Raw genomic sequence first — 26028 nt, 5'->3', positions numbered from 1 at the left:
GTTTCGGTCAACAAGTTTAGCAGCTCAGTGGTTTAACCCACTGCGCCACTGGGGGCTCCATTTTGGTCGGGTATCACCTGCAATACTGTATCTAGTCCTCAGCACCCCAATTTGAAGATATTGACAAGCTGAAAACTACCCAGAGGAAGGCATTCAAAATGTTCTGGAAATGAGAGCCAGGTTTAAATATTGCAAAGGATGTAATATTGAGGTGGGGACAAACTTGTTTTCTCGTGCTTCAGAGACTAGGATACAATGGAGCAATGAATTCTAACTACAGGAAAAGAGATTTCACATAAACATTAGGATGAACTTCCTGACAGTAGGAGTTGTTCCACTGTGAAGTACGCTGTTTCCTTGGAGTGTGATGGAGTCTCTAACTTTGGAGACTTCAGCAGATGTTGGATGGGCATCTGTAGGGAGGGCTTAGATTGTGACTTCCTGCCTGGCAGAAGGGTTTGGACTAGATGGCCTTTTGAGGTTCCTTCCAATTTTAGGATTTGAGGATTATGAAAGCTTAGGCTATCAATGTCAATGTTAGTCTCAAAGGTGCTACAAGATCCCCTTGTGTGCTGAGCTAGACTAAAATAGCAATGACCTTGCACTTAAATGTACTTTTACTATGTCCATGTATCACAAGAAGCGGGCTATCCATGAGAACTCATGCTGGAAGAAATTAAGTCTCAAAAATGCTGCTAAATGCTTCCAAATCTATTACAACTCTGGAAAACCAGGGTTCATATCCCTGTTTGACCATGGAAGGGACCAGAAAGTTAAAGATGGGCAGTAAAGATTTGTATTGCCTATGTTTGGATGATGCTAAGCAGAGAGTTCAAAATGAAAAATGAAACATCACATTCCAATATTCTTCTGCTTTAGATTTTTAGATTAATTCTGCCTAATTAATAGTTTATTTAATGAATTACTACCCAGTCTTTCTCCCAAATACAGGTCTGAATTGTAAACATAGGTTATAGTGAATTTCACCATGTGAAAAATATGTTTGAACAAATTAAGGCAAACGGGAACTGGAATTTATCGGGTGTGCTTCGGAAGACAGAAGATGCCTGCAGCAGAAAGCAAACCATTAAATCCGGCTTTCCACCTAAAGAGATTTGGACTGCTCCTTTTGTTTGCCCATACAGGCTATGCTGATATTGATTTCTTCTTGCTTTTCTGTAATTCTCCAGACATCCCCCTTCACAATTTCTCTTTTGTATTGGAAGTTCTTGTACTGTTTTGTCTAACAGCTTTTCTTTGTTCTTTTGAAATTGACCATGCACTCAAATCTCTTAGGAGGGAAACATTGTTGGAAACCAATTCACTGGCAAAAGCCAAACCGAATGCGTAGTTACCTCTCTGAACACTTTGGTCTATGCTTTTTTTGCTGGCAATCCATGGCATAATGGAGTAGTAAGAGAAGAGATCTCCTTCTCCCTGCAAAATATGTTTAAGGATAACATACTCTCCCTCTATCCCAGTGGTTCTCAACCTGGGGGTCAGGACCCCTGAGGGGGTCGCAAGGGGGTGTTAGAGGGGTCGCCAAACACCATCAGAAAACACAGTATGTTGTGTTGGTCATGGGGGTTCTGAGTGGGAAGTTTGGGCCAATTCTATCATTGATGGGTTTCAGAATGCTCTTTGATGGTAGGTTAACTATAAATCCCAGCAACTACAACTCCCAAATGTCAAGATCTATTTTCCCCAAATGCCACATTTGGGCATATTGAGTATTTGTGCCAAGTTAGGTCCAGATCCATCATTGTTTGAGTCCACAGTGCTCTCTGGATCTAGGTGAACTACAACTCCCAAACTCAAGGTCAGTACCCACCAAACCCTTCCAGTATTTTCTGTTGGTCGTGGGACTTCTGTGTGCCAAGTTTGGTTAAATTCCATTGTTGGTGGAGTTCGGAATGCTCTTTGATTTTAGGTAAACTATAAATCCCAGCAACTACAACTCCCAATTGACAAAATCAACCCCTCGCCCAACCCCACTAGTATTCAAATTTGGGTGTATTGGGTATTTGTGCCAAATTTGGTCCAGTGAATGCATATTGGATATTTACATTACAATTCGTAATAGTAGCAAATTTTCAGTTATGAAGCAACAACGAAAATAATATTATGGTTGGGGGTCACCACAACATGAGGATCTGTATTAAGGGGTCGCGGCATTAGGAAGGTTGAGAAACACTGCATCCTGATATGGCAAGGAATCACTCCATTAATCCTTTGCAATTCCATTTTTCTTGTTGTGGTTAAAATGTCCTGGTTTTTCCTCTCTCCTCCCACTTTCCTCCTTTGTGCTTTCCTTACTTCAATTACTGCAAACTGAATTGAAAATGCAAAAGTCACCTTTTTTTTTTTGATTCGGAGGTGCTATTGATTGTAAGACGCACAATAATTGCAGTGCCACCACCGACAAAATATGAAGATACACCCCATTTTTAGAAATGTTTATATGTGGGGAAAGTATGTCTTAAATAGAGGTAATACAGTAAATTGCATTAAAATGAGTCAGTGGGGAAGCAAACTATGATCCTTCTTAGTCAGCTCAGGTAAAAGCAACCCATTGCAGTCTCTCCTAGCTTGTGTGTTTCTAATTACTATAATGGTTCTAAACCTGGGGATCTCCAAGTGTTTTGGCTTACAACTCCCAGAAATCCCAGCCAATTAGGATTTCTGAGAGTTGAAAGCCAAAACATCTGGAGACCCACAAGTTGAGAACCACTGCATTAATACCTTTTACCATCTTGACTATATGTTGTGTGGTCATGAAGCATAGTTTTTCGATTCAAAAATCTATCACTTCATCATATAGTGGTCGGAACATCCAAAAGGTCCTATGAGAATGATCATGAGTTGTGATTGGGGTAATGCGATGGGCATGTTTAGCCTGCCGAAGAAAAGGCTGAGAGGAGGTATGATGAAGGCCATGTATCAAGATGTGAGGGGAAGTCAGAGGGAGCAAGCTTGTTTTCTGCTGCTCTGGAGACTAGGTTGCGAACAATGGCTTCAAATTGCAGGACATTAAACATTGCAGGACATTCCTAAACATTAGGAAAGACTTCCTAACTGTGAGAGTTGTTCAGCAGTGGAACTCTCTGTCCCATGGTGTGGTGGAGGCTCCTTCTTTGGTGGCTTTTAAACAAAGGCTGGATGGCCATCTGTCTGGTATGCTTTAATGCAATTTTCCTGCTTCTTGGCAGGGGGTTGGACTGGATGGCCCACAAGGTCTCTTCCAACTCTATAATTCTATAATTCAATGGTTATGGGGGGTACACTTTCTCCCCATATACCCATCTCTTATTTCTTATTAACTTTTTGAAGGCCATTTAAATAATTTTACTTTATAGTCAGTCTCAGCTAACATTATTTATAACTTGTGACTGTTTGTCAGATTTCAGCAAATCAATCAACAATAGAAGCAATTTGGACCAATTTGGATTATGTTTTTAACCTGGCGAATTGTTTTAATGTATATTGATATTGTTTTTAGGTATCTGATTGTGTTTTATTATGTGTTTATATTGTGTGGGCATCTAATTGCTGCCTGTTAGTAACCATCCTGAGTCCCTCTTCGGAGGTCGAGAATGGACGGGGTATAAATCTATATAAATAAAAATGTAATGTTCGCTTGTGGGATTAACATAACTCAAAAACCACTGGACGAATTGACACCAAATTTGGACACAAGACACCTATCAGGACAATGAGTGACTATCACTCAAAAAATTGATTTTGTCATTTGGGAGTTGTAGTTGCTGGGATGTATAGTTCACCTACAATCAAAGAGCATTCTTAACTCCACCAACTATGTAACTGAATCAAACTTGGCACACAGGACTCCCATGACTAACAGAAAACACTAGAAGGGTTTGGTGGGCATTGATCTTGAGTTTTGGAGTTGTAGTTCACCTACATCCAGAGAGTGCTGTGGACTCAAACAATGATGGATCTGGAACAAACTTGGTATGAAAACTCCATATGTCCAAATGTGAACACAGGTGGAGTCTGGGGGGAAATAGACCTTGACATTTGGGAGTTGTAGTTACTGGGATTTATAGTTCACCTACAATCAAAGAGCATTCTGAACCCCACGAACAACATAATTGGGGCAAACTTCCCACACAGAACCCCCATGACCAACAGAAAATACTTAAAGCCATCCAGTCCAACTGCTTTCACCAGGGCAGGAAAATGTAATCAAAGCTTTCCTGACAAAGAGCCATCCAGCCACAGATATAGATATATATGATTCACACACACACAGATATAGTATCATAGATTTGAAAGGGGCCCCTAAAGAAGGACAATGATATATTGCATGTTCCAGAGTAGGCAAACCAGGCAATCTCTATATCAACAGTGATAAAGAAACTGCAAGAAATACTGTTTACCCACAAGCATAAAGAAATTACATATATTACAAACCAACACTTTCACATTACTTTATTTTCCAGATCACCAGACTGGGCCACAGCAATGCGTGGCAGGGGACGGCTAGTAAATAAATAAATAAATAAGCATTTTAAAAGGTGTTGACAGTGGCTTGTGATGGAGATAATATGGAACAGATTGCTATTGTTTGATTGGTTAAAACTGATATGTTTTATTATTGGATTTTGCATATTTTATATAATCTTGTTCTAGTTTTTTAAATACAGGTATCTGTGTAATTAAAGAAATAATTTAATTCATCTTTACTGTTAACAATCTTCAGTTATAGTGACATCTAGAGGTAAGTTTTCAATGGTACAAAAATTCTGGGACCAGAATTTGATGAAAATTACAAGAGTCCCAAAGTTTACAAGACACGTTCCCTTATCCGGAATTCTAAAATTTGAAATACCCCAAAATCCGGAATTGTCTGAACTGTAAAAATTAAAATCCAAAGCACACAAAAATTAAAATAGAATTAAACACATGACTTATTAAAATAAATAGTTCAAGAAAACCATTCAAACCATTTAAAAATCCATTTAAAAATCTGTCAAACTACATAAAACACAGCAATCCTTGGCTTGATCTTCTTTAAAAATCTGTTAGGACATGCTGACCTTAGGAGGGTCACACACTCTCACTTCCAGATAACCCAATGATAGGGTCGTGATAGAGCTTATCTTGTAGCAGCAAAGTGTTCCCAGTATTTAGCACTGTAATTGCATCCACTTCCGGCACAAATATTACCGGATCATCGTGGACCAAAGCTCACGTCCCACGTCGAACGCAGAAGATGTGATTGATGCGATCCATGGACACCTATCTGTGCTGCAGTACAGGTGTCCAAAGCCTCTTTATTATAATACTGTGATTGGCACAATGGGCATGAAATGCTGCTCACTGGGGTCCTGTTTTCCTGACTGCCCTTAATGCTGCATATCCCAAGCCGCCCATCTTCCGGAACATAACTCGAGCAGCTCCAGCTCACAAATCATGCTGAAGGAGCCTCTGCTGCAACCGATATCTTTAATCATTCTTTGACACTCACCAGAGAACATTGTCTTCCCTCCTGCCTCGCAAGTGGTTTCTTTTGGAGAGGACTTGAGAGGGAAACGCTTCTGCAGAAAAAGCCATGCCATTCTGTTGTAGTCTCTCACAAAGGCTGTGCAGCGGTGCACCTTTCACAGATCTTGTCAGCAGTAATCTTCCATAGCTCCTGTGAAGCAAAAGCAAGATATTCAAAATTAAATACTATCATTAGAAGACTTTTCACTAGAATATACTTATTTTTAAAAAGGGGCAAACCCTTCATCATAAATGCCAATTGTATTACAGGTTGAGTATCCCTAATCTGAAATGCTTCAATTTCAGACATTGGAATACTTGTATTTGCAGACAGTCCCCTTTTTCATGGGGGCACAGGGCTCCCATGTAAAAGGAAAATCACAAGAAAATAAATTGCTACTTTTTTTTACCAGAGAGAATACCACTCTAGGGATTTCTTGGTCTTCCAGCACAACTCTTGTTCAATGAATGCTTGAATGAAAAAGAATTTGTTTTGAGAAACTGAGTTGAATTGATAGTCCTTCCCCTAGAAAATTCACTCCTGTCTCCCTCCTCTAAATTCCAGTAATGTAACTAAATGATGGAAAGACTGATGCTCTAACCCAGTGATAGGAACTAACTGATATCAATTAAGTTTTCAATTTTCTTAGAAATTCTGTCACCAAAAGGAGATACTTAATGACATCTATTTTTCAACTTGATTGATTTAAGTCAAACTTCCAGAATTAACTTAATTCAAGAATTAAGTCAGTTCATTAATGAAATGAAAGATGCTGCTAAAGAGCCAGCTGATGGGCTTGTTTCAGGGGGGGGGGGAGGCATTTCCCAGCCGATTCTTTACTCAATTGCTATTTTTGTGTGTGTCAGGAGCGGCTTGAGAAATTGCAAGTTGTTTTTGGTGTGAGAGAATTGGTCATCTGCAAGGACGTTGCCCAGGAGGTGCCCAGATGTTTGATGTTTTACCATCCTTGTGAAAGGCATCTCTCATGTCCCCACATGGGAAGCTGGAGCTGACAGATGGGAGCTCATCCTGCTCCCTGGATTCGAACTGTGGTCTTTTGGTCTGCAGTCCTGTTGGTACAAGGGTTTGACCCATTGCACCACCAGGGGCTCCACTAAATTGCTGTGGGGTATATTTGTTCATTTTTATCCAATGTCAGTAAATTCCAAGATTTCAAATAAAGATTTAGATTGGGAGGAGGCTGGTTTTTATTGTATTCATCTAGTCCTATGTTCTGTACAAAGACTCCTCCTCTAGCTCAGGAATCTGAACTGTGGGGCTCTTATTTCTGGGAATTTTTCTGGACTTTGTAAAAGTAAATAAAAAATGGGGACGTTATGGAGAAAAAGAAAAGCAACATATTTATTTATTTATTTAGAACATTTTTACCCCGACCTTCTCAACCCCTAGGGGGACTCAGGACTCATAAAGGTTCTCGGTAGAGTGAGAAACAAAGTTTTCAAAATTTTATGTTTCCTTCCAGTCCATCAGGATTCTAGCTCAGAGTTTAATCTTAAATGGCAAGGAATGTGACCATTAACGTCACATTCCTTGCCATTTAAGATTACACTTTTAATCTTTTAATTTTAGGGGGGGAAAATCAACTCAAAAAATCTTGTGTCGATTTATCCACCAGTAAATGTTATTAGTAGTCATAAAGTCATCCCTCTGCATTGTGGTTTTGACTTCCATGGATCTGACTCATGATGCTGATGCTTTCTCTCTCTACAGAATGACCCTTCAGATTAGCCCTGGTGTCAATTTATACACAAGTATAAACATAATGGAATTAGATTTATTTTGCTTATTAGTGACTAAGTAAACACACTGACCCTTTTTTACTAACTTTGCCATTCCTGGTGCTTTTTTTGTGTGTCAGGCACAACTTGAGAAACTGAAAGTCATTTCTAGTGTGAGAGAACTGGCCTTCTGCAAGGATGTTGCCCTGGAGATGCCCGGATGTTTTACCATCCTGTGGGAGGCTTCTCTCATGTCCCCGCATGGGAAGCTGGAGCTGACAGACTGGAGCTTACCCTGCTCCCTGAATTCGAATTGCTGATCTTTCAGTCAGCAGTCCTGCCGGCACAAGGATTTAACTCATTGTACCACTGGGGGCTCCCTGCTGCAGGTATGGTTAATTAATCGAGATATCCTAGCCAACCTATTTCTAGTGATACAGTGCTTTTCCATACTCTTGGGATCCCCCTTTAGGCCTTGATATCCGATGGCAACTTTCAACCCCAGCCTCTATTCTCTATCTATATTAAGAGGAACTTAGTGGGCTGTGAAGTTAAAAATGACGCAGACCATTTGCTTCGGCTGAATTCAGTCGAGCGGAGAATTACAAGGCGACGTCAATTCTTCGATTGCGACTCTGCTCTGATTAAAGGGAGAACAACTCAGAGGGTAATTTAATTTGCCAGGAAGCGGGACCCACCAATTGCTCCACTCGCTCGTAAACAAAGCGCTGTGGGAAGGAGAGCTGAAGGGGCTCCACGGTGAACCTCGTTCTGCCATCCTTGATATCCCGTAGGTCATGCAAGGCACTTCGGAAATGGCTGTATGCTTCGCACGCCACATCCATGTGTCGCAAGGTGAAGTTCAGCCTGGGGAAAAGACAGTCATTTCAGATATCTTGAAGATTCTTTACAATTAAAAAAACTCCCACAGAAATAGGCAAAGAAAATGGAGCAAGCTTGTTTTCTACTATCCTAAATGGTGTAGAATCATAGAATCCAAGAGCTGGAACAGATCTCCCAAAGGCCCTCCCCAATCTGCCATCCAATCCCACCCAACATAAGGCCATACAGTCTCAAGAGACTAGCACGTTTGTGGCAAGAAATAGATCTAAGGAATCATAGAATCACAGCATTGGAAGAGACCACATCCAGACCAAATCTCTTCTGCCATGCAGGAAAAGCACAATCAAAGTCCCCCAACCTGATGGCCATCTAGCTTCTGCTCAAAAGCCTCTAAAGAAGGCTCTGAGACAGAGAGTTTCACTGCTGAACAGCTCTTCCAATGGTCAGGGAGGTTTTTTTTACATTCAGGTGGAATCTCCTTTCCTATCACTTGAACCCATGGTTCTATTGAGTCCTAGTCATTGGCATTGATTTTTTTGCCATTATTTGATGTGAACCACTTTGAGTCCCCCAGGGGTGAGAAAAGGTAAAGTAAAGGTAAAGGTTTCCGCTTGATATTAAGTCTAGTTGTGCTTGATTCTTGGGGGTGGTGCTCATTTCTATTTCTAAGCCACAGAGCCGGCATTGTCCATAAACTCCAAGGTCATGTGGCCAGCATGACTGCATGGAGCTCCGTTACTTTCCCTCCAGAGCGGTACCTATTGATCTATTCACATTTGCATGTTTTCGAACTGCTAGGTGGGCAGATTCATAAAATTATAGAATCCTTGAGTTGGAAGAGACCTCGTGGGCCATCCAGTCCAACCCCCTGCCAAGCACGAAAGTCGTAAGCTGGGGCTAACAGCGGGAGCTCACCCTGCCCCCAGATTCGAACTGCCAACCTTTTGATCAGCAAGTTCAGCAGCTCAACAGTTTATCCCGCTGCACCACCATGGGTATATAAAAGCAGTATATAAATGCAATAAATAAATAAATCGTCTCCAGAGCAGCAGAAAAATCCCTCCTCCTCCTTCCTTATGGCATTCTTTTCAATATCGAAACATGGCTCTCATATCTCCTCTCAAACTTCTCTTCTGCAGGATAAACAGTCGCAGCTCTTTAAGCCACTCCTCAGAGAGATTCATGGTCTCTTGGCCTTTTATTCACCTTCTTCCTCTGGAACCCCTTCCAGCTTAGAGTCAATACCCCTTTTGACTTGTTTTGCCCAAAATTGGACACAGTAGAGCCCAAATAGTGGATTCAAATTACAAGAACAGATATTTTGCTTAAATACAGTATGGCCCCCATAACCATTGAACTGATACTTGTGGTTTCATTTACTCCTAATGGATAAATGACGTCCTCTCTAGGCATTTTCTAGATCTTCCAGGTGATTCTATATTTCTGCTAAAAGTTGTGTTGGAGAACCTAGTGATGCCTAGGCATTTCCCAGGTTCTCCAGTGTGACTTTAATGTATGCTTCTGTATTAAGTCATTTGTTCAATAGGGTCTGCTTTTCCCCATTGTTTTGCATATTCACACAAAGTCATGGAATGCATTCCCCTCAGATATGGGGCCAGCACTGTATTGGAAAGAATGGTAAGAGCTGTTTGAAACCACTCCAGAAAGTACTGGATTCTCTTTCTTTGGAGGCTTATTAACAAGGACTGAATGGCTGCCATTCAAATGTGCTTCAGCTCTGGATTCCTGCATTTGTAGAGAGCTGAGCTAAGATGGGTTTTGGAGAACTTTCCAACTCTATAATCAATAACTGAGACACTTTTCCCAGGATAGTCTCAAACAATATCACGGATTGACCTGACAGAAAATGGTGGCTTGTTTGATGGTAAACAAGTAATGAATCAATGTCTTTGAGACCAGTAGATTAGAACAGAAGTGTTCCCACACAATGTACTATGCGTCAAAGGAAAAAGGTCCAAAGGTAAGGCACAAGATGATGCATGATTATCTGCTTTCTCGTTTCTCTGTGTACTCTGAGTGTTTTTCAACAGAACTTCAGAATTCTGGATTCTTGCGCATATATTATGAGCTAAAGCTATTGCTCAATCTTAATTGGAAAGCATGACTGTTCAGTGTAACCTCCACAAAATGTTTTCCCCCTCTTACCCGATGTATATCGTAATCTGCATTATCATTTTTGTTTTGAATTGACAAACTTCACATTCAAAGATATTTGGAAAGCTTCTTGACAAACAAAGGAACTGCCCACTCACAGACAATAAAGGATTCTAAGCACTGGCAACATTCAAAACAAACTAATCCTACCAATGTGCTGAAGAGCAAAAAAACCCACAATTCACCTTTTTTCTATTGACAAGTAGATGGTGGAAGGGTTTTTCAAGTTGCTAGTGATTCGATAAAGCGTTCTAAAAAAGGCGTCTGTTAGATCATCATCGTAGAAGACTACAGAAGTAAGAAAGGAAAGAGGTAATTTCACACATTGATTTGCATGGAGTAGCTGAAGTGTTTTTCTCCACCCATTGACGTCAATCTGTAAATATTGTCAATTTTTGAAACATTTCACAATTGACCATCTTGATTAGCATTGAATGGCCTTGCAGCTTCAAAGCCTGGCTGGTTGCTGCCTGGGGGAGCCTTTGTTGGGAAGTGTTAGCTGGCCATGATTTTTCTTCTCTGGAATTCCCCTGAGCGTTGTTCTCTATTTACTGTCCTGATTTCAGAGTTTTTCAATATGGGTAGCCAGGTTTTGTTCATTTTCATGGTTTTCTCCTTTCTGTTGAAATTGTCCACATGCTTGTGCATTTCAATGGCTTCTCTGTTCTCAAATAATATCCTGTGTCCAGGTTGGTTCATCAGGTGCTCTGCTATGGCTGACTTCTCTGGTTGACTTAGTCTGCAGTGCGTTTCGTGTTCCTTCATTCGTGTCTGGGCAATGCTGCTGCATTTGAGGGTCCATGTGTAGACTTGTCTACAGCTGCATGGTATACGGTAGACTCCTGAAGAGGTGAGAGGATCCCTCTTGTCCTATGCTGAATGTAGCATTGGTTGGATTTTCTCAGTGGGTTTATAGACACACAGAAATGTCAGACTACTATGTCAGAATACAGAGAGAAGCCACTGAAATCCACAAGCAACAGAAAGGAGGAAACCATGAAAATGAACAAAATTTGGCTACAAGTATAAAAAAAACTCTAAAATCAGGCTAGTAAATAAATAGCAACACTAAAAAAACAGGGGAATTCCAGACAAGAATCAATGTGGGCCAGCTAACACCTCCCAAGAAAGGATCCTCTAGGCAGGAAGCAGCTAGGCCTTGAACTGCAAGGCCATTAAATGTTTATCAAGGTGGCCAATGGCAACATTCACACCTGCCTCAAGCAAGTTCTTTCTCCCACCCTGGACATCACTCCACAGATATATAAACTTCACTTGGCTGGTTTCCAGTAAACCTCACAACTCTGAGGATGCCTGCCATAGATGTGGGAGAAACATCAGGAGAGAATGCTTCTGGAACATGGACATACAGGCCGGAAGACTCACAGAAACTCAGTGATTCTGTCCATGAAAGGCTTATGACAACATATTGGGGCCTGTTACATATCACCAGCTATCCCAATCTGATAGGATTGGGCCGCTCTTGTCCTCAGCTTACTTTAAAAGCAGCAAATAAACTCAAAGCAAAAAAGTAGCTTGTGTGTTATTAAAAGTGCAAGAGCAAGAATGTGGCCCTTTCCAACACAATTAGGCCAAAGTAAACTGCTGCAAGCTCTTCTAGCATGTTTGGTCACAGCTATTCGGATTTTCATCTGTGAAATTTTAGAAAGTTGTTACAGAGGACAGCCCATCACTGAAATACATGGAAACAGTTGCCCCTTCCACAAGTCCTATTTAATTTAAAGGGGCTTGTAAAGGGAAAATGGAATGTGTTTCTACCAAAATAAATCCTCCAGCCTGTGACAGCAAGGAAGCTTTCCAGACACCACTTTAAATCCAGAGAAATGTCTCTCTGTCTCGTTTCAAGATGCACATCTATCATTGTTCTCCAACGATATCTAATTTCCATCTTTTAGAACAGGCTACCTGTTTTGAATGAGGTTTCTCATTCTAATCTTAGAACCACAAGATGAGTCATTGGATTCTTAAAATTGCAGCTTGGACAGGTTGTTCAGAATACTGAAACACATAAAGACACAAAATGTGGGTTTTAAATGGCTACCCGATCTTTCTCTATGCTATCTAGTGATATCTTACCATCAGCAGCTACTATCACAGTAGTGAAATCATGCAGTTCAGCTATCTCTTCTTCAGACCAACTGTAGGCGTTATCAGGATCTGCAGGAAAATAAAAAAAAAATTTTTTGCAAATGGTAAGATTTTTTTTTGTAAAGGTGCATATTCAAAACATAAATACGTGACATTATATAAAGAGAAGGGAGAGGAAAACTGTAACATTCATTGGTTTAAAAGCAGATACTTCTACTTACCAGCAAAGAAATCATTCTGCAACCAATCCAATACTCTGACCTTTACTTTACTTTCTGCAAATCAATAAGATGATAAATGACTAAGTGGCAAATATTCATTCAAGGACACATGACAAGTAGAGAAAAATAAGAAAATACTGTAAATTAGCATCCCAGATAAAGTAGTTTTTTTTAAATATGTATGTATGGGTGTATCATAGAATCATAGAATCAAAGAGTTGGAAGAGACCTCATGGGCCATCCAGTCCAACCCCCTGCCAAGAAGGGTGTAAGAAAAACAAACACAGGAATACAAGGAAATTTCTCCAGAAATCCAATATAAATGACAGGATAAACTTTAAATGATTATAATTCAAAAACTTAGCTGTGTTAATACATATGCAAAAGGTTCTTGTAGTACCTTAAAGACTAAGGCCACATCTACATTATCATATAATACAGTTCAAATGTGTTATAGGAGTTTACACTGACCATATCATGCAGTTTCAAACTGCATTATATGCCAGTGGAGATGGGACCCAACTGACAGAATGGGAATCTGCCTTTGTTGATGCCTTTACGGTGGGATCAAAGCTCAATGTAGAAAAACATGTTTAGCAGATAAATGGTCCCAGGTCTCATCTGTGAGATAGAAAAGTTTCTGTCCGAAATGCTAGAGAACATCTGCCAGTTAATACTGATAGGATTAGGCTAGCCTGATGTGGTATAAGGTTCCTTCCTATGTTCTCACACCATACAGACTGTGCTCTGGTATCACGAGATGCAGAGCTAACCTTAAGAAATGGGACTATAAAGTGGAGTCCATGACATGCAAGTGCGGAGAAAAGCAAACCACAGACCACCTATTACAATGCAACCTGAGCCCTGCCACATGTACAATGGAGGACCTTCTCACAGCGACACCAGAGGCACTCCAAGTGGCCAGCTACTGGACAAAGGAAATTTAGTATAATGCCAAGTTTTTAACTTTGTTTGTATTTTAAATATATTTTAACCGTACCCTAAATTCATTACTACATGATAAATAAACATACATCAACCAAGGCAATATTTTGGATTGCTGTTGTTATTACTGTGTGCTTTCCAGTTGTTTCCAACTTATGGCAACCAAAGGCAACCCAGTCACAGGGTTTTCAAAGGCTTACAAAGGTTTTCATGTTTGAGAAGAGATTTGAAACTGTTCTCCAGAGTCAAAGGACCCACACTCAAACCACCATGCACTTAGTATGAATTAATTAATGAATAAGAATGCTGAATTCTAGTGGTAATACAAACAATATTTCAATAAGCTGTACCTGCTGGTTCAGTGAAGTGCTTGTTTAAGGCAATATTTCGTTCACACATGTCCAGAAGATCTTCTCCAATATCTTTAAAAATTTGAGAGCAATAATTTAAAAGGAATGAAGAACAGGTAAGAACAAAAAAAAATACAGAGAGGCTTCATACTCTCTAAAATGTCTTCTGCTTTTGAAATGTCAGCTTGAATGGATGCTAATCTGAACATTTTTAAAGCACACGTTCAAGATAATTGCACTGAATAGGTACCTGTGCAATAAACAGTCTTGGCTGCTTTTGCCATGATAACGCTGACAATCCCCATGCCTCCCCCAAGTTCCAGCACTGTGCGATCTTTGAACAAATCTTCGTTGCAGAGGATGAAGTCACTCAGGAGGAAGGCTCCACGCCAGACCTGTAAAACCAGAGGCCAAAGATAGTCTGGGATGCTTTGCACATGACAAAGAATAAAGAAGCAAGGGGGCAAAGAAGCTACCCACCTGTTTGCCCACATCTTCTAATGGAGTTGCCATGGTGTGCTCTGGAAGAGGAAAGGAAACAAAGCATTCTACCTTATGACAATACATTTCTTCTTACACTTTCCCATCAAACACAATGTTTTATGCAAACACTAGCAGATCAGGGACAGAAGTCTGGTGATTACAAGTCCCAGCAGGCTTGGGCTGATCAGAACTGGAGTTCAAAATATCTCCAGTTTGTTTGAGCTTGCTTATTTATTTATCATACTTGTAGCCTGCCTTTCTCAATCCCGAAGGGAACTCAAGGCAGCCTTTAAAAAGTTACAATTCAATGCCACATGTATACATACATCAATGGATCAACAAAACATTTAAACCATGCAATTAAAACATAACATTAAAACAACAATTTAAAATCACATTGTCCGGGTCATCATTAAAATTAATTTACAACCTCGCTCCTATTATTGGTCAAAAGCTTGATCCCAGAACCAAGTTTTTAGTTTTTTCTGAAGGCCAAGAGGAAGGGGGGCATTCTCATTTCACTGGGGAGAGAGTTCCATAGACGAGGTGACACCACTGAGAAGGCCCTGTCTCTCATCCTCACCAGTCACGCTTGTGAGGGGGGTGGGACCGAGAGCAGGGCCTCCCCTGACAACCTTATCCTTCGAGGTGGATCATAGACAGTTCCAATGGGTTTCCATGGCTGACATGGAATTGGACCCTGGTCCCCAGAGCTGTAGTCCAATGTTCAAACCACTAGAACAGTGGTTCTCAACTTATAGTCCTCTGAGTGTTTTCGACTTAAACTCCCAGAACCAGCTGTTAGGAATTGCGGGAGCTGAAGTCCAAAACACCTGGAGGACCAAAGGTAGAGAACCACTGCACTAGACTGTCTACCTCATTGTAACCTACTTGTCTAGTGCAGACACTCCTAAACATGTTTAGGAAAGATCAGTTATTTATTGCCTTTCTATTCTACCTTTCTTCCAAGCAGCTTAAGGGAGTTTACATGTCAGTTCCCATTTCATTCATATAGCAACTGAGTGAGGTAAATTATACTGAAACATAATACTTAGGGTACATTGAAGGAATCAGACAGTAGCCATCTGTAGTCTGGTCCCCCCCTTCCCCGTAATCACAAAACATTTTAGCTTAAGCTGAGTTCGGTGTTAATGCCTTATCCAGGTGTTACATTACTCACCTATTTTAATAACGTCACCAGAACTGCTTTCTTCCTCGTGCTCTTCCAAGACAGCTCCACCTTGCATCAAAATGACAGGACACACCTTGTCCCTTGGGAGATCCTCGTCTTCTGCATAAGCAAAGAGGGGCCTTCGGACAACCTCCAGATCTCCATCTTCATCCAACAAAGCTCTGATTCCTTTTAAAGAGCCTCCTTCCTCCTCTTCGGTACTGCCTGGGGAACCTAGATCACTTGCACCTTCCTGCACATATTCTTCTTCTGCAGAGATGTCCTGGCCTCTGAAGGTTTTTCCCTTAAATTCTCTCTCTTCTTTCTCAGAGTTCCAAAGGAGTCTGAACTGTGAGAGAAATACTAAAAGAGAAGGATCTGAGGTAAATAGAACTGATTATTATTATTATTATTATTATTATTATTATTCTCAGTTAAAAACAGATCACTATAAAACATCATGTAAATAAATATATTAAAACATGTTTTTTTTATAAAATGCATACATTAAAATACACACAAAAAGATTAAAATACAGTAAACACAGGACATGAGTTTAAACTTCATAGTTAAAAATTGACTGGGTAGACCAGCCTGTCTCTTAAATTCAAGAGTTGATTTCAATAAAAGTCATACAACATTAGTAATTATTTGGATTTGAGCTCTTGACAACTCTGGATGACATTTTTTCCAACTCAGTATATGCTCTGTAACTCAATGATGCCCTGATATTTGCATTTTATTACATTATGGGTCAATGGGAGAGGGAAAGATTTTCAGAAAAGCACAGTCATTGGTGACAATGTGCTGGCATCACACATAGAAGGTGGAAGAGATGCCAGCAGCTTTTATGACACTATCTGATACCTTACCTGGCTGGCCAACGGCATTCAGCCTGACCATAAACTGCCTTTTCTGCGGCACATGCAGGTGGACGTCAGACAGCACAGTATCACTTCTGAACGTCATGTCATCCATAGCCTCGTTCTCCTTTGCACCTAGTAGGGTGCACTTCTGATGAAAACATCTGTAATTACAAGATATTACATAAGTAATACTTAAATATACTTAAGTATATACTTATGACCTAGCTGCCCGCTGCCAGCCATAGTAACACCTCTCTGGGCCTGCTGCCTTACAACTCTTAGGCGAGGTGCCTCCATGGCCCCCACCCCCACTTCAACAGCCTTGCTGACCAGCCATAGCAACACTGATTGAAAGTATGCTTTTAAGCTTTTAAGGGATTGAGTGTATGCTTTTAAGCTGTTGTATTGTACTTATATTTTATTGTACTTATATTTTAACTGTACTGTTTCATTGTACTTATATTTTAACTGTTTAAATTGATATGTTGTATTTATGGTTGTATATGTAATGTGGCTTTGCCATGGTCTATAAGCCCGCCCTGAGCCCCCTAGGGGTGAGAAGAGTGGGATATAAATTATTATTATTAAATAGAATGCTTGTCGTATATATGTTGTGCTTAGCCGCTGAGTCCCCTTCGGAGTGAGAAGGGCGGAACATAAATGTTTCAAATAAACAAATAAATCTGCTTTCTTTTCAATGACTTCATAGTAGGGTCTATAGATCTCCTCTGTCCTTAAAACCCTATGAGGTTGGTCAAACTGAGGGTGACTGGCTGAAAGTCACCTACCAAAGTTCATTGCTTAGTCGACACTTGAACTTGGCTCTCCAAAATATCAACTCATCACTCTAAACCACTACATCCCACTGAGCCTCTGAATATTAATCTGGAATGTAACTTAATTCCAGGAAGTAAGCTACAAATAATATCTCTCTCTCTTCCAGATCTTCCTTTGCCTTCTGTCTGTATCTTATTGCTAACCCCAACCCTCCTTTGCTTCAAGTCTCTGCTGCCCATGCTTTTCCAATGGAATTTTGGTGGGAAAATGTATTCTACCTACCTTTTAATTCTTCTGTTTAACTCTGTTTCATAAACAGACTTTCAATGGATCTGTAATTGAAATGACCCCAATTTACTGAAGAAGGGGGAGAAGGAGGTGCTCATCAAATACATTTCTGTCTGAAAACAGGTATTATTTTATTTCTATCATGCCTTTCTCCCCATAGGGCCTTAAGTTTGATTGAATTAGGACAGCCATTCATTTCTAAATAGCTACTAACATTTCTTAGCTCTTAATGGACCAAAAATACATGTACATCTCTAGTCCCTTTGACACTGTCCTTATATCCCAGGATCGCATCCCAGGTTACCTGCTTTGAACTGGATTATATCAGTCTCCACTGTCATATAATCTAGGATAAGAAAATAATCTGGGACCAGATACTAGGATACAAGGACAGTTTAGAAGGAGCCTATCATGCTACACTACAGAGTACTATACAGAGTATTATTGTTTTATGTTATTGTTTCTGCACTTTTTGTATTTTGTGTATTGGCACCTTTAAGTGCTTTGTGAGCCACCCCGAGTCCCTCTGGGAGATGGTGGCAGGGTATAAATAAAATGTATTATTATTATTATTATTATTATTATTGCTGAAACCAACATTCAAGTTCCAAATGTAAGATTCATTTTTCAGTTCTATGTCAGCCCAACATAATACAGTGGCCACTGTCTCCTTTTTCTCATTACTCTTCTCTGAGAAGTAAGGACACTTTTATCAATAGTAGAGAAAACCTTTTTAAATGTCGTGCCCTAACAAGGAACATGTTTCCTATGAAGCCAACATTGGGAGTTGTTCTTTGGCGAGGCTCCAGCACTCTTTGATAATGAAGGCTGAAGACTTTGCAAAACTAGAACTCCTAGGATCCCACAGCACTGACCCATGGCAGTTAAAAGTGGTGCCAATCTGATTTAATTCTACATTGCACCCAATGAGGGAAAGCAGTACAAAAGAAATACCAGGACATTTTAGAAGCAGCAGAAAAAGCAGGGCAATAGAGGATTACCAATGGACTTTCTCTGCCAAATTAGGATAGTTGGAAGGTAAGCAACATTCATGTAAATTGCATTGCTTCAGTGAGATTAGATATTGGATTTAGGTCCACATTAACACAAATGAATTAATTAAATCAAATGAAGAGTTATCTGAGGGAAAGGTTCGACACAGACCCAAGTGCATTATCCTCAGCAAACCGTCATCTGCAGAAAGACCTAAATCATCTACTTACCAATCTCTCTGGCCCCTTCTATACAGCTGAATAAAACCCCACATTTTCTGCTTTGAACTGGAATATATGACAGTGTGGACACAGGGTCCTTCCACACAGCCCTATATCCCAGAATATCAATACAGAAAATCCCACATTATCTGAGTGTGGACTCAGATATCCCAGTTCAAAGCAGATATTGTGGAATTTTCTGCCTTGATATTCTGGGATATAGGGTTGTGGAAGGATTCTCTTTCTCTCAAGCTCCTTCTACATTGCCATATAATCCAGATTATGAAAGCAGATAATCCATATTATCTGCTTTAAATTGGATTATATGAGGCCCCTTCCACACAGCTGAATAAAATCCAACATTATCTGCTTTGAATTGGGTTAAATGGCAGTGTGGACTCAGATAACCCAGTTCAAAGCAGGTATTGTGGATTATCTGCCTTGATATTCTGGTTATATGGCTGTGTGGAAGGTCTGAGTCTACACTGGGATATAATCCAGTTCAAAGCAGATAATCTGGATTTTATATGGCAGTGTAAAAGAGGCCCCTCACTTTCCCAAACTCAAATGTATGTTTGTTTGTCTGACAAAGGTTATTGTTAGGTGAGGTGACCTTCTGTAATATCACTGGATTGGCGGTTGCTAGGTGAAGTGATCCTCTGTGTTGTCACAGAGAAAGAAAGGTTGTGAAGCAGCTTGGTGATGTGATGTGGCGGCTAAAAAAAGCCAATGAGATTTTGACCTGCATAAATAGGAATCTAGTGTCTAGATCCAGGAAAGTCATGCTATCTCTCTATTCTGTCTTGGTCAGACCACACCTGGAATAATATGTCCAATTCTGGGCAGTGCAATTGAAGAGAGATGTTGACAAGCTGGAATGTTTCTAGAGGAGGGCAACTCATATGATCAAGGGTCTGGAGAACAAGCCCCATGAGGGGCAACTGAAAGAGCTGGGCATGTTTAACCTGCAGAAGAGAAGGCTGAGAAGAGACATGATGATAGCCATTGATCAAGATGTGAGGGGAAGTCATCAGGAGGAAGGAGCAGGCTTGTTTCTGCTGCCCTGGAGACTAGGGTGCAGAACAATATCTTCAAACTACAGGAAAGGAGATTCCACCTGAACAAGAGGAAGAACTTCCTAACTGTGAGAGCTGTTCAGCAGTGGAACTCTCTGCCCCGGAGTGTGGTAGAGGCTCCTTCTTTGGAGGCTTTTAAACAAGAGACTGGGTGGCCATCTGATGTAAGGGGGGAGGGGGGCTTTGAATGCTATTTTCCTGCTTCTTGGCAGAGGGTTGGACTGGATGGCCCACAAGGTCTCTTCCAACTCTATAGTTCTATATCACATGCGTATGAGGGCAAGGAAGGAAGGGAAAGTGGTAAAGATATGAGAGGAAGAAAGGAAAGAAGGGTAGCAAGAAGGAATGGAGAGAGAGAAGAGAGAATAAGAGAAGTTATCACTGGGAAAGAAACGTGACTTGTGTATGAGAAGGAAGGTTAAAAAGAAAGAGGAAAAGAAGGAACAGACTGACAGGGAGGAGGGAAGGAAGAAAACGTAGGGAAGAAGAGTAAGAATATTGAGGAATTAATGTTATAATGACGATTTAATCCTGTACAAACCCCAGCTTAAAGTACAAAATCGCTTGAAATTCCAAAGCATTTCTTTCCTTTTTTTAAAAGTAGTTTTTATTGGTTTTCTTTAGATACATCAATACACCAGTACCTTCATTACATCTATATATGTATGTGTGTGTAATATATATATATATATAATATGCTGTTTTATTCACCTCTGTGCCCCCCCCCCCCCCCCCCGAGCCACTTCAATTTACTTTTTCCTTCCAAAATACCATTTCTTCTTGTGGAGGTAGTTTCCCATCTACTTCTATTAAACCATTCTCAATAAAATTTCCCCAAACCTCATCAAAATCATTTTCCTTCCATACCCCTTTCCTAACTTTTAACCTATATGTCAACTTATCGTTTATTGCTAATTTCCATAGGCATTCCTTTCCTATTGGGATTTTTCATTCTGTTAAGGAACTGTACATTTTGTGGGGAAACCTTATATATCACGAAAACCCCATTTCCCTTTTAAGGGCCCCCAAGCAAGGCTGTGAGTTGTTGCAATTGCAGGCGCTGCCGAACCAATGTTAGTATTCACTCCCCTTAGGGACAACGAACTCTTGACATGCACAGAGACACTCTCACTTGCCCTGAGAACAGTACTACCTAGGGTAAGAGATGTCCAAGGTTTGTCCAATTGAGTCACTCAGGTTTTATTATTATTACAGGATGGAGCAGCAAAGTTGGAAGCCATAAACTTCCCTCTCACCTCCTTGCGCCTGAGGTTGGCGCCGCCATTTTGCTTTACCCTTCCGCCACTTCCTCTCCCTCAACTTCCGGCGCTTTTCCGATAGGCTAAAGACCAGCAGAGCCCCGCCCACTTAGCAGCGCTCCCGCCCACGTGGCGAAATGACCAATCGCGAGAGAGTGAGCCTTCACGACGCTCCGCCCACTTGGCGAAGTGACTTAGATGACTAGCATGCCTTTTCGCTGCTTTCAGCGGTTGCTATGGCAACGGGCCTAGGCCTCAGCGCAGTAGCCCCGCGCCTTCTTCCATAATGACACTAATTTACTTATTTAAATATGCCATTCTTTGTTTTTTGACACTGTAGAATCATAGAATCAAAGAGTTGGAAGAGACCTCATGGGCCATCCAGTCCAACCCCCTGCCAAGAAGAAGGAATATTGCATTCAAATCACCCCTGACAGATGGCCATCCAGCCTCTACTTAAAAGCTTCCAAAGAAGGAGCCTCCACCACACTCCGGGGCAGAGAGTTCCACTGCTGAACGGCTCTCACAGTCAGGAAGTTCTTCCTCATGTTCAGATGGAATCTCCTCTCTTGTAGTTTGAAGCCATTGTTCCGCGTCCTAGTCTCCAGGGAAACAGAAAACAAGCTTGCTCCCTCCTCCCTGTGGCTTTCTCTCACATATTTATACATGGCTATCATATCCCCTCTCAGCCTTCTCTTCTTCAGGCTAAGCATGCCCAGTTCCCTAAGCCACTCCTCATAGGGAACTGGGCATGTTTAGCCTGAAGAAGAGAAGGCTGAGAGAGGATATGATAGCCATGTATAAATATGTGAGAGGAAGCCACAGGGAGGAAGGAGCAAGCTCGTGTGCAGTTTGACAGCACTTTAACTGCCATAGCAGCAAAAAGGGCCCAAAGGGGCATCAAATTATATTAATTATACAGTGTAGATCAAGCATGGGCAAACTTTGGTCCTCCAGGTGTTTTGGACTTCAACTCCCACAAAACACCTGGAGGACCAAAGTTTGCACGTGCCTGGTGTAGCTGGAAAAGGAAGCCTTTGGGGACAATTTTGTTACAAAATATCTCCATTTCCTGTATTTATTTAAAGTCAGCCGCTCTCAGCAAATACAAAGTTTCTGGGAATTGTCAGCAAACAGTCTGGGAAAAATGAAACAAAAATAACATGGATTTTGAAAACGGCAACAAATGCAAAAATACAACTACAAATACTTCCAACTTCGAGTAACATTTGATTCATCTGGAGGAGTCTTGCCTGTAATATTATTATTATTATTACTTACTTAGCCTATCCCTCGTTGTCCGAGTAGGATAGTCTTCCAAGATCGGTGTCCTGGTGGTGGGTCCATAGGTGACTGTGGAGCCCTATTCTTGACCTGCATCTTCTCTCACAGTGAAGGCATCGGTTTACAGGTGGCAGGCGGTCCCATTCGGGGTTGGCTTGACATGCTTTCCTCTTGACATGTTTCTCTCTTTTGCCCTCCATTCGTGCCTCTTCAAATTCTACAGCACTGCTGTTCACAGCTGACCTCCAGCTGGAGCGCTCAAGTGCCAGGGCTTCCCAGTTCTCAGTGTCTATGCCAGAGTTTTTAAGGCTGCCTTTGCGCCCATCTTTAAATCTCTTTTCCTGCCCATCAACATTCCGTTTTCCATTCTTGAGTTTAGAGTAGAGCAACTGCTTTGAGAGATGGTGGTCGGGCATCCGGACAACGTGGCCGGTCCAGCAGAGTTGATGGCGGAGGACCATCGCTTCAATGCTGGTGGTCTTTGCTTCTCCAGCACACTGACATTTGTCCACTTGTCTTCCCAAGAGATTTGCAGGATTTTCCAGAGGCAGCGCTGATTGAATTGTTCCAGAAGTTGCTTGTGACGTCTGTAGACTGTCCACATCTCGCAGGTGTATAGCAGGGTTGGGAGGACAATAGCTTTATAAACAAGCACCTTGGTATCCCTATGGATGTCCCAGTCCTCAAACACTCTCTGCTTCATTCAGAAAAATGCTGCACTTGCAGAGCTCAGGCAGTGTTGTATTTCAGTGTCAATGTTGACTTTTGTGGAGAGGTGGCTGCCAAGGTAGCAGAAATGGTGGACATTTTCGAATGTTACACTATTAAGCTGTATTTCTAGCATTGGAGACAGATTGGCTGGTGACTGCAGGAAGAGCACTTTGGTTTTCTCAATGTCGCCTAATCGGGCTGAAAAATGCGGTATAGAAATAAAGCAAATAAATAAATAAATAAATAAATGTTAAATGACAGGCTGAGCTTCTATTATTATTATTATTATTATTATTATTATTATTATTATTAATTATTAGGTACACAACAAGTCGAGTCACCTGAGAGCTGAGAGGGGCGGTATACAAATACAGTAAGTAAATAAATAAATAAACACAGCAAATAAGATCACTATTGCTTTTGTATTCGTTCACAAATCGGACGCTTCCCAAGTGCCCAAGACTGTGATGTATCGGTAAATAATGCGTGCAGATCTGAGGAGTGTGGCCTTTTGCAGCTAACAGATGGTGATTTTGTCAGTGCCGATTCTTTTTAAGTGTAGACCAAGGTCTTTAGGCACTGCACGCAGTGTGCCAATCACTACCTTGTGCCAGTCTTTGTAGTTCAATCTTGAAATCCTCATATCGTGTAAGCTTTTTCAGTTGCTTCTTGTCCATTCTGCTTTCGCCTGGGATTGCAGCATCGATGATAGATACTTGTTTTTTTCCATGATAGAGAGGTCAGGAGTCTTGTGCTCTGAAACTCTGTCAGTCTAATCTCGGAAGTCCCAGAGTAGTTTGACGTATTCATTTTCTGTAACCTCTTAAGCCTTGTGATCCCATCAGTTCTTTGTCGCAGGCAGATGTCCAGTGGATCATCTGAGCAACAGTATTATGCCTCTGCTTGTAGTCTGTATGCGCAATCTTCTTGCAGCAGCTGAGCATGTGATCCATCATTTGGTCTGCTTCCTTTCAGAGCCTACACTTGGAATCTGTCCTCGACTTTTCAATTCTGGCTTTGATTTGTTCTAATTGCTGCTTACTTGTCTGAACGCATCTCCCTCTACGTCCCGCCTCACAGTTTAAGATCATCTGGGGAGGCCCTGCTCTCGCTCCCACCAGCGTTGCAAATATGGTTAGCAGGGATGAGAGACAGGACTTTCTCAGCTGTGGCCCCACGCCTGTGGAACTCGCTTCCCACCGAGGTAAGATTGGCTTCATCCCTCCTGTCTTTCAGGAAGAAATTGAAGTTGTGGTTCTGAGACCAGGCTTTTGGACAGCAGGCATAAATAACACTTTGATATGGAATTGATTGGAATGATGATATAGCTGTTAATACTATTTTTTACTGTTTTTAATTAATGTTCTATTTATTGTTTTTAATTGTTATTATATTGCTTTGCTATTTGTAGTGGCATCGAATTGTTGCCAAATGTAAGCCGTCCTGAGTCCCTCTTTCGGGGGTTGAGAAGGAACGGGGTAGAAATACCAGAAATAAATAAAAATAAATTCTTCTTGTCCTCATCCTCCTCCTCCTTCCCAAGCCTTTGCAGGGTTTCGTCTGGAAGAAAAGTCTCCTATTGGTCATGGACCAAAAATAGGTGGCATTCTGAGTATGGAAACAATTACTATACTATAATTGTTTAAATGCTTTGAATCAATAAGTGGTTTTCGACCACTCCCTTTTCCATGCCATTTCTGTATGATGGTAAAATCACACAGGAATGGACCTCTTTGCCCTGACCATATATGGTCAAAACTATTCTCTGTAGTTAGGTTTTTAGGATACAGACTCCCAAGAATTCTGGGAGCTGTCATTTCCTCCCTTTACAGCAACTGTTGTTTTTTTTAAAATTTCTGGCCCTTGGTTTCTCCAAATCATTAGTTTCTTTACCTCCTTCCTTCTCCTCTCTTCCTCCAACAACAACTCTGCCTCCTTTCTTCTTTTCTATCTTCCTCCTCTTTCTCTTTTCTTCTTTTCTCCCTTTTCTTTTCTTTTCTTTTCTTTTCTTTCTTTCTCAGTGTCTCTTCTTTTTCTTCTTTCCTTTTTTCTTTTATCGTCTTTCTTTCTCCTCTCTTTTCTTCTTTGACTTTCTTCTCCTCTTTTCCTTTATTGTCCTCTCCTTTATTTTCTCTTTCTTCCTTCTTTTCCCCTTTCTTCTTTTCTCTTCTTTCCTTCTCTTTACCTTCTTTCTCTCCTTTCTTCTTCTTACTCCCTTTTCCTTTCCTTTCTTCTTTTCTCTCCTTTCTTCCTTCTCTTCTCATTTCCTCTTCTCTTCCTCTTCTCTCGGTCCTTCTCCTGGCTTTTCTTTCACCTCCTTCTCTCTATTGCCTCCTCCTCTTCTTAATCTTTGTCTCAATCAGTACCTTCAAGCGTTGCCATGTTTGCTTGTCTTATTGGCCTTTGTGTGCCAGTGTCATGGCATAAATGTAACTTTCAGCAAATTAGCATAGGGTATTCAACCCTTACCTGGAATTCCAAAATCACTGGAAATGCCTTGAAAGTAGGAGTCATTCATGATCAGTTCTTTCTGTCCCAAATTACCGTATTTACTTGGGCATAATATGCCATTGAATCTAATGTGCACCTCAATTTGGGCTATATAATTTAGCCAAAAAAGGTGTGCATTAGACTCAAGTAAATATGGTATAATACTGATAGTATGATATTTAAAATACTAGATGTTTGGTTGACCAGGTGAACGGATTGCAACTAGGGGGGAATTTCCTTACTTTAGTAATTAGAATTACTTGAACTACTATTATTACTATATTTCCTTGAGTATGATGCCAATGAATCCTATGCACACCTCAGTTTTGGCTTTGTAATTCAGCTCCCCAAAAATATGCAAGAAGCCCCTTCTACATTGACATATAATCCAGATTATGAAATTAGATAATTTTTGGGGAGCTGAATTAGCTTTGTAATTCAGCTCCCCAAAAATATGCAAGAAGCCCCTTCTACATTGACATATAATCCAGATTATGAAATTAGATAATCCACATTAT

The 26028-nt window shown here is 40.8% G+C and overlaps 1 protein-coding gene across 4 annotated transcripts; it reads right to left on the bottom strand.

Moving 5' to 3' along the window:
* Positions 1-4437: 4437 nt before the first annotated feature.
* Positions 4438-21102, bottom strand: LOC137094706 (methyltransferase-like protein 22). Of its 4 annotated transcripts, none has more exons than XM_067462151.1 (12): positions 21023-21082; positions 17471-17520; positions 16418-16572; positions 15555-15908; positions 14372-14412; positions 14142-14286; positions 13892-13963; positions 12597-12650; positions 12364-12444; positions 10452-10554; positions 7947-8115; positions 4438-5659 (listed from the first exon to the last, which is right to left on the bottom strand). In XM_067462151.1, the coding sequence occupies exons 3-12, from the start codon at positions 16521-16523 to the stop codon at positions 5597-5599; spliced, it is 1188 nt and encodes a 395-aa protein (XP_067318252.1). In that variant the 5' UTR covers positions 16524-16572; positions 17471-17520; positions 21023-21082; the 3' UTR covers positions 4438-5596. The 4 variants fall into 4 exon arrangements, with proteins under 4 accessions (XP_067318252.1, XP_067318254.1, XP_067318251.1 ...); XM_067462153.1 differs by lacking the exon at positions 21023-21082 and adding an exon at positions 20920-21016; XM_067462150.1 differs by lacking the exon at positions 17471-17520 and having other exon boundaries at positions 21023-21102.
* Positions 21103-26028: the final 4926 nt, after the last annotated feature.

Source organism: Anolis sagrei, chromosome Y (assembly GCF_037176765.1).
Source record: "Anolis sagrei isolate rAnoSag1 chromosome Y, rAnoSag1.mat, whole genome shotgun sequence".
NCBI lineage: Eukaryota > Metazoa > Chordata > Lepidosauria > Squamata > Dactyloidae > Anolis > Anolis sagrei.
The sequence above is the reverse complement of the archived record's forward strand: the minus strand, read 5'-3'. Positions and strand labels throughout refer to the sequence as shown.

Excerpts from the sequence above, each read along its gene's own strand:
- LOC137094706 (XM_067462150.1), bottom strand. The coding sequence starts at position 21,051 with ATGGCGGCGCCAACCTCAGGCGCAAGGAG. Across the intron at positions 14,413-15,554 it reads TGGTGACGTTATTAAAATAG|AGCACACCATGGCAACTCCA; the intron begins GTGAGTAATGTA and ends TTCCTCTTCCAG. Across the intron at positions 10,555-12,363 it reads TGTGATAGTAGCTGCTGATG|TCTTCTACGATGATGATCTA; the intron begins GTAAGATATCAC and ends TTACTTCTGTAG.